The sequence below is a fragment of the Coptis chinensis genome, chromosome 4 (genome assembly GCF_015680905.1).
Source record: "Coptis chinensis isolate HL-2020 chromosome 4, ASM1568090v1, whole genome shotgun sequence".
Classification (NCBI taxonomy): domain Eukaryota; kingdom Viridiplantae; phylum Streptophyta; class Magnoliopsida; order Ranunculales; family Ranunculaceae; genus Coptis; species Coptis chinensis.
This window is the reverse complement of record NC_141459.1, coordinates 10,299,680-10,320,871: the sequence shown is the minus strand read 5'-3', so window position 1 is coordinate 10,320,871 and position 21,192 is coordinate 10,299,680. Positions and strand designations below refer to the sequence as shown.

The following is a 21,192-nucleotide window of genomic DNA, read 5'->3' as shown; positions in this document are numbered from 1 at the left end:
ATTATCTTTTATTGTATTTCTAACTAAATATTTCCTATGGTTAGAAACTCAGCACAAAAAACAAGGCAAATCGTGGGCAGAAGAAGGTTAATCACCGAGGTCCTTTCTAAATCACCGAGTAGATAAGGTAGTATAAATCGTTTATTATTTTTTAGTAGCCTTCTTTTCATCTGTTACTTTTTCTACTTCAAGATTTTGTATCAACATATTGATGTATCTTTCTAAGCTTGTTACAGGTTAATGCAGAGACTCAACAAGAGCCCGGAAGGATTGAATTTTATCGTATTTATTCATTTTATGATGTACTATAACCAAGGCAAAGGCTGGTTTGGCCTTGTAGCTCAAGAAAATTGTGTAATGACCAAGTTCGGTTTTTCTTATTTGTGTGCAATTCTAGTTTTATGAAGAGCATATTCATTTAATACTTGTGCCATATTTCAAATCATAGGATAAAAATGTTGGAGATGCAGACTCAATCCCTACAAGAAGGCTCTACCCCTATGACCGAGGATGAAATTGCTGACAAAGTCTTAGGTACAAAACCTGGTTATGTCATGGGTCTTGGATACGGCATGGATCCACTGTCATCCTCCAGTTACAATAATCCAGAGGTTGAAGACCTTAGGAGGAGAGCTGAGGCAGCTGAGAGATGAGACAAGCAAAGCAACTCACAACTTCTTGGGTACAAAAATGAGGGTAGGGTTGAGGAGCTACAGAATTGGAAAATGGCTTCTGAAGCTAAATTGGAGTTTCTCATGGCGCTTATTGGGTCCCATTTTTCTGCGGTATGAATTTACATACAAATGTGGTGATCTTTATCTTTGTCTACGCTGTGAAAGTATATTGAGGTCTAATGTTGAGAGTCACATGCATTGGAATGTCACATGATACTGAACTTTATCAAGTTCTTCTACTACTTAAACCTTAAGGACCTTACCTTGTGAACAACATTCACTAAGAATATGATCGAACTAGGCCAGGTATTACACTCCACTAAGTTGCTCTTATTGTTAATTGTCAGAATAAGATAAAAGAAAGACTAGCCATCAATCTGCTGAATATCTTTAGGAATGTTACTAATGTGATCCTAGCCTCTTAGCTAGGTAACACTTTCGAAACATTGACCTCAAGCAATTCATGAAGACACAAACTCACAGAGTTATACGTAAAAGTATAGACAAAGTTCAAGAGTTTACCTGGTGCTAAGCCTCTACATGTAAAATTTTAATATGCTATTTTTCTCAAGTGCAATATGGTTGTTGCAATAGTTCCTTAGCAGTTCTAGCATTACTAGTTGGAAACTTTGAAATGCTTGGGAAAAACATTTCATGTGTGCCATGCTTTTTAATATATATGACCTCCTTTTGTCATGAAGATTGGGGGAATGATTGCTAGCTCAATGAGATGAAGGTGAGAGGAAAAACATATAAATGCAAGCAAGGCACAAACAAGATAAGACAAGAAAGATCAGAAGCAAGAAATGCTCTGTTTTCAGGAAGAATTGGATGTGCACAGAGTAGTCATCTTTCAACAGCATTTCCGAAGTGAAGTCTTTGTTCATTCAACGACATTAGCGGTCTAGGCTCTTCAGGAGCAAAGAATAGGAATAGGATAGGGATAGGCTTCAAGAGCATAACTATAATACCTAGTAATTAGTATATAGATTAAAACCAATTAAAGGGTGTTACTGAAAAATCCTTATAGAGGAGGATAATAGGATGATGACGATATTGTTTTTGAAGTATTGATTGGGTAGGAATTTAAGGAGCACACTTGGAGAATCTGCGGTCAAATTCTTACTAGGTAATAGTGCTCTTTACTTTAGTTCTTCTTTTGTAGAGTAACACCCACTCTATACTTAATTTCTTATATTGTTTCAACCTAATTTTTGGTTTGATGAGTTGAGACATTGAAGTCACCATTGAATAGTGTTTGACATGTTTCTTTATAACATTGAGTTGAAGTGATTGAATCAGGAACCTTTATGTGAGATAAGGGTTGTGGTGGTTGGTGAGTAGTTGTATATGTTTGATTGATGTGTAAGTACGTAGGACTAAAGGATAATTGTGTGGATGGCGTGGTGCTGTTTTTTGGCTTTTGAAGGAAGTAATATACATACTTAGTGAATGGCGTGTCAGAGAACTCAAGAAAGAATGGTCTGCAGTGGCCTAGAAGTGGCATGCAGTGGCTTAGGACTTTTTTTTTTTTATTTATTTTTTTTTTTTTTTTATAATTGGCGGTTGGGTATATTTTGCACCATTCTAGAATTATTAATTGGAACCATACAAACTTTGGAAGATAGTTTCATAGTTAGAAATCAACACAGGTTCTTAGCGAGTTTTTCTTGAAATGACTATAAATGGAATATTGGTTATTAGTTATTAGTTGTGTGGAATTGAAAATCATTTTTGAGCGTATATTTTGTCACTTAAACTCTACTTGCCATTTCTTGGCGCCTTCATATATAACTAATTTTCTTGCAGAATGGTTCAACTTCATGAGTACTTTGCAAAGATGGACTGTTGGGGGGATTGAAGACGATCATAAATGCAATACTCAGCCCTAGAATTTTGAATGATATTTTTTTTTGCAAGCTTAGGAAGGATATGCAATTATTGTAAACATACTAGCGAGGCTATGTGGAAATTATTTTGGATTTTGTGATACTTTTCTACATTTAGAGCTTATGAAATTAAATCTTTTGTTAGTTAAATGTTTTTGAGTGTGTAAAGTTTTATATAGGCCTTATATGAAAATTGCAAATTAGGAAATCATAGTAGGGATAGGAGAAAAGATCTTCTGCAACACATGCAAATAGTTGCAAATATAAAAGTGTAATTGCTATGCTTTTGAAAAGCGTTGTAAATACATAAACCATTATACATCCAAATGGTCCTTTTACAACCCTTACAAGTGTTGCTAACACTATCTAAAGAATAATATCAGCGTATGCAAATAGTACAAAAAATAGCCAAAATAGACAATCAACAACGGTTACGAAAACATTGCAAATATGGAACCTTTTGCAACCCATAAAAGCGTCGGGAAACATTAATTAATACAAATCATCAAAATAAGAAAAGAAAATAATCAGCGACACTTTTATTACATTAGCAACGCTTATATCAGTAGTTGCAGCATATGCTTTTTGCTACGCTTTGCTTCGTCGTTGGTTATCATCTGCATCGGCATCAATTGCAACGATACATCGACGCTTTCTAAACCGTTGCTAATGATCTTTTGCAACGCTTTTGGTTTCTATTGCTACGCTTTGAAACGTCGCAAAAAGACTCATCTGTTGTAGTGTTTAAAGGTGGTTAGGGGCTGTACAAACCCAAAGCAACTCCTACAATGTAACTTGTACCTCCTTTTCCCATACTAATACATTTTTGCTAACGTAGGAAAAAAAAAATAGTTCTCAACTCTCTTCCAATTCTTCTGCCAATTTATATTTTTTCGATGATATTGTTAGGGGGATTCGTTAGATTGTTTTGAAGGTTTATTCTCTTGATGTGGTTTTAGAATTACTGAGTTTGGAAGGTTGGATAAAAATAAAGATGATTTCTAAGTAGAATTTCAATCAGTAGTACATACAAGTTCTAATTAATAGACCATAAGTAGGTCAATAAATAGAAATAGAACGAAAATTGTAGTTCTAATTTGATAACGACTAGAAATCATGCATCACACCTCTATATATACATTATATAGAGGTGTATGATTTGACAACAAGAGATTAAAGTTTCGGTGTTCTCCTCTAGAAGTCTTCTGTTCTTCCTTTTCCAAACTTAGTTTCTTTCTCATCTTTACTATGGAAAAATCATGCACTCGTTCTTTTTTACGTTTTATCGCTTTCTTTCTCTGCCTTGGTTTGGTAGTGTCTTCTGCGCCCACTCTCTCCATTGAAGAGTTCTATGTTCCTGCTCTTGATAAATTCTCTAATGACGTCTCAAATACCACTATACTCTTCGGCCTTAAACTCCACTCCTGCGAAACAACTTACATCAAGACCCTAAATGTTACCCTTTATTTTGGCGAAAACCCAAGCGTTCCAGTTGGGTTTGTTTCAATTCCAGGGTTTTACCAGAGATCATGCAAGGAGACAGTCCATCGAAGAGAGACTGTTACAACTGTTGGGTTACCTTGGGAGACCGCTATGAGGGAGGCTTTCAAGGGGGGGACAACTGTGTTTCAGGTGCATGTGGAGACCATTGTCACGGCGAAGTGGTCTTTTACAGCTAGGCTTATTATGCTTAAAGGGAATGTCACGGTTGGTGATCAGGGCTACATGCTGAAATCTTCTACATCTGTGCAAGTTAGCGAATTTGCAAATAAGCAGGAGTTGTTTGCTGTGTTTGTTTTTGTTTTTCTTGGCATGTCGCTCCGTTACTGCTTGGAGCCCCCTCCACGTTGTCTCTTTAGGCGTAACCGGCCTTCAAAGCTAAAGGCTCAATGATTTACATGATTATGGCATTCAGACGAAGTATTGCTTTTGTTTTGTTTTAAGTTGTATCGTTCACTCTCTGGATAATCATGTTCCTAGAGCAGTACAACTTTGGACTCCCTATCTGTCATTCTGATTTTATGAAGAATATTTATTTATTTGATTGGTTTATTTTTTTTCCCCTAAATCTGTGTGTTTCTTTTAATAAATTGTATTCACCTTTGAGTATTGTAAATAATCTTTGCATCGGTATTTATGTGTTTCTTCATGGGGTCAAGTTTCAAGTTGTTCCCAAGGCTTATTTCCATAACATGCAGAAAGGGTCTATACAAATGGATTGTGCACATCGACCAGGCAATTTTGTGGCCGGTTCCATAACTGACAATCAAAATCAGAGATCATGGTGTGACCATCTCCACGGACAAGCATGTTTTCTGTTTTCAGGCTACCTCTATCCACAACCCCAAGCATGTGTGGGTATTGCAAAGCAAGGAGTAATAGAAGAGATAACAGAAAGGGAGTTCCAGCATTGAACGGTTGAAAGATAATATAATTGGAAGGAAAGATGCATGGAAGAACCGATTTCATTATGAACTCAACTCCCTAGAAACAAGTTCAGTTTACCTTTCTTCGGTCCAACTTTTTATTTAGGTGAATGGGTGATCGGACAGGTATTAGACCCGGGTCCAGACTGCCAGAAGATAAAACAATTATAGCTGTTTCCTGCGTACAAGAGTAGCAGCTGCTCTACGCCTTTGGTGCTTTTAGAAGTAATTCTTCTGCGTATATATCCCAGACAGCATGTACAACAATTTCTCTAGATGTAATCATTCAATCAATACAATTACAATGTACAAAACGTTCACTAGGTTAGAAGCAGGGGCGGATTCAGGATTTTCCACCAAGGGGGCATTGCTATCACTAACTGTCGCAAATTAGAAACGATAAACAAAGAACACAATAATTTAACGTGGTCCGGCTGCCAGTGTAGCAGCCTACATCCACAGGAGAAGAGAGGAGTTGATTTTATTCATTGGTAGTTTAAGGGAAAACACACCAGCACTTATATAGTTACAATGGGAAGTATCTTTTACTTGATACTTAAGAAATCTATATTAGGCAACTCAATAATAGAAACAAATCTCCATAAATCTCTCTTCTCCTCCTACACTCCCCCTCAAGTTGGTGCGAAAATATCGATGGAGCCCAACTTGGGTAGTATCTCTTGAAACTTGGCAGCGGGTAATCCTTTTGTGAAAATATCCGCTAACCGCTGGACCACTACAACAAAGGGAGTGCAAATGAGATTGGCTTCCACATTTTCACGCACGGTGACAATCTACTTCAATGTGCTTGGTCCGTTAGGTGAAACGCTGGATTCGGCCGCAATGTGGATGAAATTATCACAAAACAGTTTTGTTGGCTGAGGAGCATCAAAACTTAAATCTCGCAACAGGGCACGAAGCCAAATAATCTCGCTAGTGGTAGATGCCATAGCTCGGTATTCTGCTTCAGCACTCGATCGAGCAACAACATTTTGCTTTTTACTCTTCCATGTTACCACATTACCTCCAACAAAAGTACAATAGCCTCGTTGTAGATGGATCGATCAAAAAAACCAAAAACAATCAACATCATCAGATGCAACAATAGAAGTATGACCATTCTTGCTCATCCAAATACCTCTCCCTGGAGAACCCTTTAAATACTGTAATATTCTATGAATTGCATTCATGTGGTGAGTCTTTGGAGCATGCATAAAACGGCTTACCAAACTTACTGCATAAGAGATGTCTGGGCGAGTAATAGTCAAATAGATTAGTCTACCAACTAACCTCTGAAACTGACTAACGTCCGAGACTAATTCTCCATCATTATCAAGCTTTGCTTTACTATCAATCGGAGTATCTGACGGTTTCACTGCTAGCTTTCCGATCTCTTTGAGCAACTCTAAGACATACTGACGCTGATTTAAGAAGATGCCACGTTTTGAGTAAGCAACTTCTAATCCCAAAAAATACTTCAACACACCCAAATCTTTGATAGCAAAGCGATCATGCAGCAACGCCTTAAGTTTTGATATTTCACCTTGATCATCACCTGTAATGACAATATCATCAACGTAAACCAAAACAATGACAATACCGTACATGGTTTTCTTAACAAAGAGAGATGGATCAGCACCACTTCTTTTGAGTCCATGCGTTAGGAGCACGAAACTGAGCTTGGCATACCAAGCTCGTGGAGATTGCTTAAGCCCATATATGGCCTTCTTCAGCTTGCATACAAGACCAGGTTTAGTTTCTAGTGGATGTCCAGGGGGAACACTCATGTAAACCTCTTCTTTGAGATCACCATGCAAAAAAGCATTTTTAACGTCCATTTGGAATAATTTCCAATCTTGATTGATGACCCGAGATAAAAGCACTTTCGAAGGTGCTCATTTTAGTACATAAAAGTCTCTTTATAATCTTCTCCATAAGTCCGAGTGTGAATCCCTTAGCAACAAGTCTTGCTTTAAATTGATCAATGGAACCATCACTTTTAAATTTGAGTTTAAAGAATCAACGACATCACAACTCTTTCCTATAGTAATGGAATGATCTCCCATGTCGATTTGCATCCGAGATTATAATTCTTCCCGGTGTTAGCCTTTCTCCATACCGGATTGGAGTTAGCCTCTCGAAAAGTCTTTGGTTCTCCTTTATCCAAAAACGCTTAGAAAAGCGGTGGGAGACCGATTCGATATTATCATATGTGAAGTATTCTTGTAATGGATAAGAAACTGCATGATAATTAGTAACATAATCTTTCAATTTCACTGATGGACGAGTCGCTCTATCTGACTGTCGAGTCATCTGTGGGACAGAGGGAGCCGGTGCAGGTTGAGGAATAAGGAGAAACCATAGGAGATTCTGTTGTAACATGAGTTTACATTCTGCGGGGACAAGTTCTTCTCTGCGGGGACACCTGGTTTCATTGACTTCTAGGGGAGGTGGCACATTAGAGATTGAAGGAAGTGGTACCAAGCCGTTCCTGCTCGATCGAGTCCCAAACTCAAAATAGATTCGTCTCCACAAACTTCACATCACGAGATATACTTTTCTAGATCATAACAAACATACCCTTTCTTGGTAGAACAATATCCAAAGAATACATATCGAAAGTAGACCGAGCATCAACTTATCTCAATGAGGAGCTTGTTTATGCACAAAACAAATACAACCAAATACCCGTTCCATGTGATATGTCGGGCTTTTCGATTTTTCAAAGACTTCCAATGGTGACTTAAAGTCAAGGACTCTACTCGAAGACGATTAATCAAGTAGGCAAATTTGTCAAGACTCCATCGACCAATATCGAGGGAACGTTCATCCAAAACATAAGGGGCTCGGTAGTTTCCAAAATGTGGCGATTTTTTTTCGGCAACCCCATTTGTGGGAGTACCAACACAACCGGTTTGATGAAGAATGCCCCGCTATGAAGATAATCGAGGTAAAGGTCCTTTAACATATTCGATGTCATTATCGAACGCCAAAATTTGATTTTAGCACCATATTGTGTCATTACCATGTTTTGAAAGTCTTTAAAAAGCAGTGCATACCTCATTTTTCGCTTTTAACAAATACAACCAAGTAGTTGGTGATCATCGATAAATAAAACAAAAAACTTATACCCATCATATGAATCAATAGGTGCAGGTCCCCACAAATCGAATGAATTAATTCAAACAATTCATCGGAGTTTAGACAATGAATTAACGAAAGGAAATCGAGTTTGTTTTGAGAATTGACAAACATCACAAACATTGGATTTATTAAAAATAGAAGAAGGAAAAAGATTCGATAAAACACTACGGATTGGATGTCCAAGACGTTTGTGTAGAGTGCAACTCTCAACTAAACCACTAACATGACATGCCTTATCCGAAGAATTTAAAAATATAGTCCATGCTCAATATGTGCCCTCACCAATCGTCTTCTTCGACTCTCGATCCCCGAAGATGACAAGTAGGTGAAAAAATGACATCACAATTTAAAGAATTTGTAATTTTACCAATGTAAAGAAGTTGAACAGAAATGAAGGAACAACAAGAGCATCGGTTGTTGGACTCTTAGGGAAAAATTAACTCTCCCAATACCTCGAATAGGAACTTTAGACCCATTGGCAAATGAAAATATCATGTTAACTTGGAACAAAATTAAGAACGTAAGAAGGATTATTGGCCATATGATCGTTCCTTAATCAATAATCCAAGAGTTAGCTTTAGAATGGGAAGCAAGATACGCATGAATGTTACCCTGACACGTTTATCGAAGAAGACTGATCCTTATTTGAAGAGATAGACTTACCGAGTTGTTGAATAAGATGACCCAATTGATTCATTGACATTGAGGTTTTAAATGACAAAGCATATTCTTTTTTTTAGTTTTGAGATGAGGATGTAGTTCCCAACAACGATCCATGGAATGCCCATTTTATTACAATGTTCGCATTTCAAGAACTCCCAACAACGTTCCTTGGTATGTCCAAATTTTGCCACAATGATCACAATGATAAAGCTCCTTCTTTCCTTTGTGGCGTGCATTGTTCTTCCATCTGTCATAACCGAGACTTTTCCGTTACGCCAAGAGAACATTAGGTCTCGATCTTTTCATTAAAAGATTTAGATTCAATGATCATTGTTTTCTTTCTAGTTTCCTCCCCTCAATAGTGGCACAAAAAAGAATATAAATGGATGGTAAGGAACCACCCATGAGAACATTACTTTTGGCGTGGTCATATTCCGGCTTCAAGCTACGAAGGAGAGAAAAATCTTGTCGCCTTCAAAGACGCGTTTCAACAAGATTTGTGCATCAAAATCAGACGATACATATTGTACTCGTCCCCATAATTTTTTGAGGTAGCCAAGATGCTTTTCTGTTTTCTCACCTTGTTCACGCCCCTCCATCTCAAGTTGGAGTTCAAATATTCGAAATGAATTGTTTTGATTACCATACGCAGCCAATCGACTAATATAACTCCTTAGTCAATCAGAAAAGGTAAATATTCCATAGAATTGAGAAGCCATGACCTAATAAGTTGATCATTAGCAACCCAATCTTCATACCCCCCGAATCGGTCCGATGGGCAATTTTACACCCATTGAGAAATCCCAATTTCTTCCCCACCGAGACCAAAGTTCAGCTAGACCATAGCACATAGTTCACACCATTTAAAGGGGACTTGAAAGTTTCCAACTTTGGATTTGAATCGGGCCATGCGGACTTGTCTGACTTTGAATCAGGTTTCAGCCTATCAACGAATTCAAAAAGATCCCAAAAAATACAAACAACAAATACTAATGCTATGAATCTAACGCTCCTACCTTGTGTGATTCTCGATGCGGGTTGAAAAGTTACAACCGCTTGAATGAAGATCTTTTAGAAAAATTACGAACTTGGAAGACAAAAATTCTCTTCTTGTTTTCTAATAGCGTATTGGATTACAATCACCACTCTGATACCATGTCGCAAATTAGAAACGATAAACAAAGAACACAATAATTTAACGTGGTTCGGCTGCCAGTGTAGCAGCCAGCAATACATCCATCCAGAAGAAGAGAGGAGTTGATTTTATTCATTGGTAGTTTAAGGGAAAACACACACTAGGTTATATAGTTACAATGGGAAGTATCTTTTACTTGATACTTAAGAAATCTATATTAGGCAACTCAATAATAGAAACAAATCTCCATAAATCTCTCTTCTCCTCCTACACTAACTATTACTACTAGTTTTTTTTTTCTTTCCACCACCCTCCCAAGCTGTGGACTATGGTCTAGGCCATGCTCCCTTTAATTCTAATTGGCGAGGCACTTTTACTATAACTTACATTTACAATCGTATTCAAAAGCAACTTTAAATGTAAAGCTTAAGGAGTATCCTCATTTTTGGCAAGAACATATTAGCAATGAACAATACACCGTCCATAGAATATCCATAAATTCCAGAATCTTAGTCTTGAAAACTACTGTCTATCTATCGAACTAATGGGGTGAACGAAACACCAGTGATATTTCAAGCTAGGTGACCATTCCACACACATAGGCGGTGATGTATCAATAAGATGTATATTGGCTCGATCTGTCTGTTTCTAACTCTGTGCAAGTTTCGACATTGAGTAAACCTCAAACCCAATAGGAGAGCAACCATACAAACTACCTAGACTAGAAGAACTAGTGGAGAACTAATAGGAAGCAAGAAATATGTATGGTTGGTGTATCTGGATTCTGGAGAATGTGCTGGTTGAAGAACTGCAACACAATTGAATGGCCTCATTATATTCTGCCCAGTTCACTTCAGTTCTTACGTACGGGAACTGAAAGCTTGTCCCTCACCTACAGGCTACAACAGAGAGTTAAGAATTGAACCATCTAAGAGCGAGACACTTTTACTATAACTTACATTTTCATGTCTAATGGATAACTAACAAGTTATGAATAGGAAGCAAGAAATATGTTGAAGAACTGTAACACAATTGAATGGCCTCATTATATTCTGCCCAGTTCACTTCAATTCTTATGGGAACTGAAAGCTTGTCCCTCACCTACAACACAGAGTTAAGAATTGAACCATCAGAGCTATATTTTCCAATATAGTTCAAACTCAAAACTACCTTCAACGTTAGGTTTATTATACCGAAAGAGTTGAGAATGGTTAATAGGAGATCAGTGACTCCTAAGAAACATGTGGGACCTCTTATTTTTAAGTGAGCATAACAACGTTGTTGGGCCGGGTGGGGATATGTGGCCCAAAATATTGTTTGGTTAATTTCTTTCTCTCTGTCCTCAATCTCTTTTCACTTCTTCTTCGCAAACACTCTCTCTCTCCAATATCTCTCTCTCAACTCCTTTCTCTCATTCTCATCAATAACTCATCTCTCACTCCGTCTCTCTAACGGTCTAACCCACTACAAATTCATAACACAGAGCTAGAGAACGCAAAGAAGAAGAAAAAGATTTTGTGTAAGTTTTATTCCTAGGACACACTCTTCAATTTAGTTGGGGTTCTTTGAATTAAAAAGTGATGGGGTTTTATTATTTTAGTGATGTGTGTGTTTTTTTTTTTTTTTTTTTTTTTTTTTTTTTTTTTTAAGAACTTGGGGTGTTTGATATTTGTTCGTTTTCATGATTTGGGTGTTTTGAATTTTGTGTTTTCATGATTTTGGTATGTTTTGTTTTCATAATTTGTAGCTTAAATGTATTTTTTATTCTTTTGTTTTGTTTTTAGATAATAGGTTGATAGTAAAGTACGGTATGGTATACGATTCAGCTTACTAATTAAAAGGAAATGAAATTTGATTTTTTAGTGGAAGACATAGAGGAATGTACTTGATGTTTGGGGTTTGATATTTGCATTGTTAATGGGACTTTCTCATCAATTTGATGAACAAGTAGTCCTGATTTGAAGGAATATACACTGATAGTCGACATTATGATCGCAGACCACTTTGTAAATAGCATGAGCGTGAGTTCCTTGGTTTTATTTGTTTATGGTGGGAAAATGCATTAGTCTACCTTAGTTCAATCAGTCAATTTTCTAGGCATTCTATACTTTGAAATTTTCTTGACGAATAATGTAGTTTTCTTAAATGAGATGTTCTTAGAATTCTTTTGAGAATGTTTTGGAGAAGAGAGCCCCACTCTTCCCTGTTGGTAATCTCAAAATCTGGGCATGAAGTAACACATCTTTTTGTTTTCACTTTTGTTTTTTCATAAGATTTAAAATAGAGATGAGGTTTTTCCAAAATGCGTTTCAGCCATAGTTTAGGAAGCGCATCTATCTGGTTGCATACAGCTGTTTAGAAACTAAACGTACAGTGTGCATAAATCTGAATTTAGAGATCAAATCAAGTGTCTAGTATGTGTGTACATGTACGACTAAAATCTGTATTTTTGCTTAATGCTGAAAGAGACTATACCCGGATCTGTATCTACGCTCATGAAAATATGAAATTTCCTTATAATTATAACTATAAAATTAATAGTTTGATTTCCCTAATTAATTCCATTAAAGAGCAGAATTTGCAGTATTTTATCATATGAAATTCAATAGAATTTTCTTCAAACAGTGCCTACAATAACCAGAGTAGAAGCAGACTAGAATAATTAATCAAACGGGCTTCTCTGATGTCGGCCCGGCCCTTGTTCCCTGTTTTGTTAAGAAAATGTCAGTCGCCTCCTAAATCAAGCAAGGGTAGGGTTTTGGTCAAGTTTTCTCATGTCAATCTTCTAGCTTTCGAGATTATTCTTTTATTTGAACATTCACATTTAGGTGTTCTCTTTAACAAGGTTTCAGTTTTTTGCGTCTTGTCTCGTTTTCCAAACTAGTAAGAGATCTTTGAATCCCCTTATTATGGCAAACTCGAGCACTTGTTGCACGGGATACAGTTACATCTTACTGCTCTTCTTCTGCATTCCCTTGGTCGTGTCTTCTTCTTCTTCTCTGCCTAGGTTCTCCTTTGAAATTTTTTATGTTCCTGCCCTTGATAAATCCTCTATTGACATCTTGAATACCACTATTTTCTTTGACCTAAGAGTTAACAGAATCTACCCTACTTCAGTTGGGCAGTGGAACCGTCGAACGTATGAAGCTCTGGTATCTCACCAGCAAGCTTTAGAGTTTTGAAACTTTTCGGAATTTTGACGATTTGTTGATATTTTGGCCCCAAACCTTTTCTCCCCTTTTTTTCTATGTACACCTATATAAAGGAAATAGATTAGGGTTTTGAGACAACTTTTTGAGAGATTCATTTATTGGGTATTGTGGGAGCTCTATTGAGCTAGGGTTTGAGTGAGGCCTCTTGTTCTTGATTCTTGATATCTCTTGTAAACTCTCTAATCTTTGCTATAAAGGAAACTTGGCTCTTGTGTGGATGTAGGTAACATTTACCGAACCACCTAAATCTTTGTGTCTCTTTGCATATTTACTTCCTTATTTATTGTTTGCTTACTATGGGTGATGATAAATTAGTGGCTTTGCTTGTTTGAGTTTGTTGTGATAACTACCAAAGTCTTGGGTGGGTGATTTCCTTGGTGTGAGCTCCAAGTTGAAATCATTTGGGATAAAAAGTAACTAGATTGAGGTGTGACTTTCTAGTGAAATCTCCCAACAAGTGGTATCGGAGTTATAGGACTGTAACAGAGCTACAGGGTGTGTGAGGAAAAGACTCCACCTTTAGCATTGGATGCTAGGTGTTTGAGGAAATTCCTCTGAGAGGTTCTCCACCGTTGGTTTTGATTCAGTAAAGTCATGACGACCGACAAAGAAAGCTACAGGATTGAGAAGTTTGATGGAACAAACTTTGGCTATTGGAAGATGCAAATTGAGGGCGTTCTCTATCAAAAGGATTTGATGGAAACGCTTGATAAGTGAGAAGCCCGAGGAGATTCCGCAAGACAAAATGGGATTTGCGGGGATAGAAAGGCCTTGGCCACAATCCGATTGAGTCTTTCGAAGTCGGTAGCCTTCAATATTAAGATTGAGAAGACGGCGAAGTCTCTCATGGAGGCACTTACTACGATGTATGAACAACCCTCGGCCGCGAACAAAGTCTATTTGATCACCAAGCTATTTAGTATGAGAATGTCGGAGGGGACATCCTTCAAGGATCACTTAAATAAATTCAACCAAACTAAGGACCAATTGAGTCGGTTGAGATTACATTTAGTGATGAGGTGCTAGCTTTGGCGATACTTGGACAAATGCCTCCAAGTTGGAAGGCTACAGTTGCGGCTATTAGTGGCTCTGCGGGAATGACCAAGTTGAAGTTTGAGCACGTTGTTAGTATGGTACTAACCGAGGAAATTCGGAGACAAGATTGTCCTTCATCTTGGACTTCGGCATTGAGCACCGAAAGTAGGGGAGAAATTCAAACAGAATCGTGGTAAGAAGAAGTGGAGGGGGGGAGATCGAAATCTCAAGGCCCCCAATTGCAAAGCGTTGAACACAAACCTCGAGACATAAGTGAAGTGGTGTGCTATAATTGTGGTAGGCCGGGCCACTATAGCCCCAATTGTCCGCACCAAGAAACAACAACAACATTAATAAGAACAAGAAAAGAATCAAGAAGCTAATGTTGTTGAGATGGTAGATGACGCTTTGATATGTTCGATGGAGCACAAGAAGGAGTCTTGGGTACTTGATTCCAAAAGAAGATCTTTCCATGCTACCTCACATCGAGTTCTTTGAGAACTACACCGAAGGTGACCTTGGAACGGTCTTTCGGTGATGACCAACCTTGTGACATTGTCGGCAAAGGGTGACGCGGCATGTCAAGATGAATGGCTCGTCATGGTTATTGAGGGACGTCGACACGCCCGGTTTGAGGAAGAATTTGATTTCGTGGGGCAATTGGCAAGTGAAGGATTTGTTGTTCTGATCTTCACCGTGATACTTGGAAGGTCTCGAAGGGTTCATTGATTGTTGCAAATGGTAAGAAAGATGGTACTCTCTACATGACCGCACATGGTTGTGAGTCGATTGTCGTGGCACATGACAAAGAGGATCTGAATGTTTGGCACCTCAGACTTGGTCACATGAGTGAGAAAGGAATGAAAATCCTTCACTCTTACGGTAAACTCCCAAAGTTACAATCGACTGAAATTGACTTCTCGCGGAGAACTGCGTGTATTTGGAAAGCGTAAGCGGGTGAGTTTTAGAGAATGGGTCGGACTCGAAAGCAAGAGCGCTTGAGTTGATTCATACTGAGATGTCGGGGGGCGACTAATGTCTCTTCACTTGGCGGAAAGTCATATTTTGTGACTTTCATTGATGACCATACTAGGAAGGTGTGGGTCTATTTCTTGAGACACAAGTCGAAGTATTTGAAGTATTCAAGACTTGGAAGGCCATGGTTGAGAATGAGACAAGCTTGAAAGTAAAGAAGTCGAGATCCGACAACGGTGAGAGTATGAGGATTCAGGTTTTAAAAAGTATTGTCTTGACAATGGCATCAAGATGGAAAAGACTTTGCCGGGGACACCTCCCAGAATGGGGTTGCGAGCGGATAAATAGAACAACGACAGAGAGAGAGCTAGGTGTATCGTACACTAGCGAGGCTTGCCCAAGCAGTTTTGGGCGTAAAGTGTTAGCACGGCCAGCCTTACGTCGATCAATAGAGAACCATCGGTACCTTTGGATTTTAAGATTCCGAGAGGAAGTGTGAAGCGGGAAGGATGTGAACCTTTCCCATTTGAAGGTGTTTGGTTGTGTGTCCTATGTCCACATTAGTGACCAAGCTAGAAGCAAGCTTGATGCTAAGTCACTAAAGTGCACCTTCATCGGCTATGGCGGTGATGATTTTGGGTATCGCTTTTGGGATGATCAAAATCGGAAAATCATTCGTAGTAGAGATGTTGTGTTTAATGAGAATGTGATGTACGTACAAGGACAGAGATGAAGCACAAACCAAGGAATCGGGTATAGAGAGCGGCACAGAGTATGTTGAGTTGGAAGACTTCGATGTAAGTCGTGGTATAGTGGGAGCCCCACAGTCAGAGGATGATAGTAGTAGTGACTCAGAGAATAATGAGGATACTACACCACCGAGTCCATCTCCACCTCGTGCCCCAAGGAAGACATCCGGGCCACACATGTACCGAAAGTATGAGATATCCACCCTCCACCTATGTGAATTACTTGCTACTTCATCGATGGTGGCGAGCCTCAATGCTGCTATGATGAAGCATTGGAGGTGAGTGATGCAAGCAAGTGGGAGCTTGCTATGCAAGATGAGATGAAGTCCCTCATCTCTAGCGGCACGTGGGAGTTAGCCAAACTACCCATGGGCAAAAGGCTCTACGAAACAAATGGGTGTTTAGAGTCAAAGAGGAACATGATGGTTCCCGAGAGATACAAAGCGAGGCTAATAGTCAAGGGTTTTCAGCAAAAAAAGGCTGACTTCACAGAGATATTCTCCCGATGGTGGCCCGAATACTATTCGGTCAATGTTGAGTATTGTTGCAGCGGAAGATTTGTATCTTGAGCAGTTGGATGTTAAAACTGCCTTCCTCCATGGTGACCTAGTTGAGGAAATTTACATGCAAAGAACCGGGAGGGTTTCATCAAGATGGGTAAAGAGAATATGGTATGCAGGGCTCGAAAAAGAGCTTGATGGTTTGAAGCAAGCCCCTAGGCGTGGGTACAGGAAGTTTGATAACTTCATGCAAGGAAATGGCTACTATAAGTGCAACGCTGACCATTGTTACTACTTCAAGAGGTTCGACTCAACTACGCGTCATCCCGTTGCTATATGTTGATGATATGTTAGTAGCAAGTTCGATATGTTAAAAATTGGGAGATTGAAAGAGAAGTTAGCAAGTGAGTTCTCTATGAAAGGACTTGGGTGCAGCAAATAAACAGATTCTAGGGATGAGGATCGAAAGAGATAAGCGAAAAGGTATTCGAGTTGTCTCAGGCTGAGTATATTGAGATGGTATTGAAGAGGTTCAACATGGGTAGTGCGAAACCAGTTTGCACACCTTTGGCAGTCCACTTCAAGTTGTCCAAGGAACACTCTCCTAAGACTGTTGAGGAAAGAAACTTCATGGCTAAGGTACCATACGCCTCTGCCATTGGAAGTCTTATGTATGCCATGGTTTGCACGCGTCCGGATATAGCCCAAGCAGTGGGAGCTATCAGTAGATTTATGTCTAATTCTGGCAAGCAACATTGGGAAGCCGTGAAGTGGATATTGAGATATCTAAGAGGTACTACAGAGAAATGCCTATGTTATGGAAGGGGTGTTGTGAACCCGCAAGGGGTATGTGGATGCCGATTTTGCGGAGAAGTAGATCACGAAAGAAGCACTACTCGGTTATGTCTTTACAATGGAGTGCTATTCGCAGCCGAAGTTAGATTTCTCGATTCCATTTAAGATTGTTGCTTTGTCTACCACGTAGCGAGTATGTGGCCGCTATTCTGAGGCAAGCAAAGAGATGATCCGTTCTGAGGGATTGATGGAAGAGCTTGGGATGAAGCAAGAGAGAAGTGTTACCACACAAAGGATATCGAGTGCTATACATCTTGCTAAGAATTCCGCCTTTCATTCTAGGACCAAGCACATTGGTCTCCCAGTATCATTTTATCCGATCTGTTAGAGGATGAGGTTTTGGCACTTGAGAAGATCCAAGGGAGTGAGAATCCAAATGGATATGTTGACCAAGACCGTTCCTATCTAAGAAAGTTGAAGTTGTGTTCAACCCGGTGGTCTTCTTGCTTGAAGACCATGATGGATGAGCCGAGTGTTTCTTTAGTAAATTGGAATGGATGGAGTTGTTACAATTGAGATGTGATGTGCATGTAGAATCTCGAAGGTTCCAAGTGGGAAATTGTTGAACTGGAACCGTAGAGCGTGAAAACTAGGTCCGTATCTCACCAAAGAAGCTTTAGAGTTCAAACTTTTTTGAATTTCGACGATTTGTCGATATTTCGCCCCAAACCTTTTCTCCCCTTTTTTTCTATGTACACCTATATAAAGGAAATAGATTAGGGTTTTGAGACAACTTTTGAGAGATTCATTTATTGGGTATTGTGGGAGCTCTATTGAACTAGGGTTTGAGTGAGGCCTCTTGTTCTTGATTCTTGATATCTCTTGTAAACTCTCCAATCTTTGCTATAAAGGAAACTTGGCTCTTGTGTGGATGTAGGTAACATTTACCGAACCACCTAAATCTTTGTGTCTCTTTGCATATTTACTTCCTTATTTATTGTTTGCTTGCTATGGGTGATGATAAATTAGTGGCTTTGCTTGTTTGAGTTTGTTGTGATAACTACCAAAGTCTTGGGTGGGTGAAAAGCTTGGTGTGAGCTCCAAGTTGAAATCATTTGGGATAGAAAGTAACTAGATTGAGGTGTGACTTTCTAGTGAAATCTCCCAACAACTTCCTCTGACAACCTCAATGTTACCATCTATTTTGGCCAAAACAACTCAGGTGCTCCAGTGGGACATGTCTCACTTCCACGGTTTGGTAGTGCGCGAATAGACTACGAGAGAGTTTATCGAAATAAGACAGTTACAACTGTTGGCGTACCTTGGGAAATCGCTAGAAGGGAGGTTTCTTCTAACCATGGGACAACGGTGTTGCAAGTGCATTTGAAGACCATGCTGAAGTCGAGGTTGTCTGTATTTCTAATGCATATTATGCTTATATGTGATCTCACGGTTAATGATCATGGCCGCATGGAGGATTCTTCTGCCTCTCTACATGTTAGCTACTCTCCAGATGTGGTGGATTTGGTTATGGTGTCTCTGTTTTTGTTTGGGGTTCTTACATTTCTTTGTGTCAAGATTCTTTATCTCCCAATTTAGGCTTTTGGCGTAACTTGCATTTAAAGATTCAATGGCTCAGAACATTGTTTCGAAGACCAGTGCTTCCGTTTTAAGTTGTAATTTTAACTCCTATTTGTTAGTCTGATTTTTTTATGACTCTTGTAGCAGGTCATGTGTGTTCTGAACCTAAATGTGTTTCTTTAGTAAATTACTAGATTTTGGACCCGGGCATACGCCCAGGATCTATTAAATATTTTGTGTGTTGAAAAAACTTTACAAAATGTTTTATACAAATTTTTGAATCAGAATATATTTTTATTGAAAATAAACCGAAATACGTTAATGAGCAGCAATTATGGTGCATAAATACTTGGAAACTAAAGGATCAAATTGAGATAGCCTCTTCACTTTGTGGTTTAGAATATTAATCCGTAATTTTCAAATGGAATTATCTTAAACTCGATCTAGCTTATATAATAGTTTTCTTATATTTATGGTGATTTAGCGGTAAATCATCACCGCTCAGTAGGGCTAGAAATGGAGCGGGTTCGGGTCGGATTTTCACTCAAAACTCTTTGCCATATTTGGATCCATCCAGATTTGGGTCGGATTTCAAATATTCATATCCATTAAAAAATACCAAAAAATACATTATTTTAATGATTTTCATATATAAATGTAAGATATAAATTAATTTTTAGGCATCAAAATATAAATCTTGTTAAAATGATTCGGGTTTTCGGATATTCGGGTCGGATTCTAGTCACAAACATAGAATCCATATCCGTTAAAATGGATTCGGATATGGTCGGATTCGGGTCGCATCCCGTACCATTTCCAGCCCTACCGCTCAACATATGTACTAATGTGTACAAATCACTAAAATATCTATCAAATCATTAAAACAGATTGATTGTTTCCATATCCTCAAATAATACAATACTCCCACTTGAAAAGATTTATCACATGAACGTGTTCTACGATGAATTGATGAATACGAAAAAAAATTCTCTTTCAAGAAAATGTGTTCACCTACTTAGAATACTCCCCTTGTTATGAAATCTGTGGGCTTATATGGATGCCCACCATTGATATGTATTTATCCTGATAATTTTATATCTTGGTGTTTATAATGATAATCCTCTATCTTGGTATTTATCATGATAATCCTCTATCTTGGTGTTTATCTTGGTAATCATTTATCTTGAAAGGTAACCTCCTCCCATTAAGAATCACCTCAATGAATAAGAATTCTCTCTATCTTATTCTCTCAATGATTCAATACATGTTAAGTTAGTGTGGTGTTCTTTCCAAGTCGGTTTAATTCTAATAGTATTCTCTCCAAGTCGGTTTAATTCTAACACGTTATCAGCACAATAGTCTCTAGCTTTGGATTAAAGATCTGATTAATTGAATGATTTCAATGAATACGAAGAAAGGTTAAGGTTTGTTTATCGGTTTTCGTTTGTGGGTTAAGCGATTAAGAGGTACGTTATTGCATTATGATTATGGTATTATCTAGTATATTATTGTCTCAAGATTGCTCCACTAACAGCTAGTCTGTGGAGCCAAAGGTATTGATTAAAAAAAAAATGTGCTTCAATTGGATTAATGATAATCCTAGATATTGGAATGGTAACAACAATTGTTGTCCTTACTGTACTGCATAAATTTTTTATGATCTTTGTTTGTTATCGATGCAAGTTTCTTTATCGTCTGTACATGTGATTCTTGGTTTAAAGGATAGATAGATGTTATAGTCGGTCACAATATATAGGTTCATAAGATGGGTGTCATCAATAAAGGATTTATGCATACTCTGTTTTGAGTTTTAAGTGCAAAAATTTAAGAGGTTTCAATAAGTTACTCTACTTACATTATTTTGCTTGTGTAAGGTTTCAATAAAAGGAAACAATAAATAATTGTTCATTCATGTGTGAATGAGGATTAATAAAAGTAGATTTATAAGGATTTGAACTCTATGTGAGTCTCAGGTTAGAATCTGTCTATTTTATTTGATGATATGATTATTTATTTTGTAACTCTCTCAATTGGTTTCACCTGCATGTGAGCAACGTCTGAGCTCGAGGTTCACAAATTACCGGAAAAAAAAAGCAATTCGAAATTCGGAATAGAAAGACACTTCTGACGAAAACAATTGTAACTTTCTACTCGGTGATCGGTTTTGCAATCAAGCTAACTCAGAGATGTTTCCAACAATGTATGGCTTGGAGCCTAATTCGTCCAAAGTTGATTCAGTTTTACAGTTCTTTATGGGCAAATTTCTCATCAAATAGCGGAACGTGGTAATCTTATTTTTCAATCGGATAGGTATCATATTCCTTACCAAATCTATGCAATTCTTTGTTTTATATTGTGAGATGGATTAAAACATAGAATTACATGCTAGGGTTTTTAATTTAAGGAAATTTCTT

The 21,192-nt window shown here is 38.2% G+C and overlaps 1 protein-coding gene across 1 annotated transcript; it reads left to right on the top strand.

Moving 5' to 3' along the window:
* Positions 1-3,811: 3,811 nt before the first annotated feature.
* LOC147501790 (uncharacterized) lies at positions 3,812-4,456 on the top strand. The gene has a single exon (XM_086604395.1). The coding sequence runs from the start codon at positions 3,812-3,814 to the stop codon at positions 4,454-4,456; it is 645 nt and encodes a 214-aa protein (XP_086460521.1).
* Positions 4,457-21,192: the final 16,736 nt, after the last annotated feature.

Excerpts from the sequence above, each read along its gene's own strand:
- LOC147501790 (XM_086604395.1), top strand. The coding sequence starts at position 3,812 with ATGGAAAAATCATGCACTCGTTCTTTTTTACGTTTTATCGCTTTCTTT.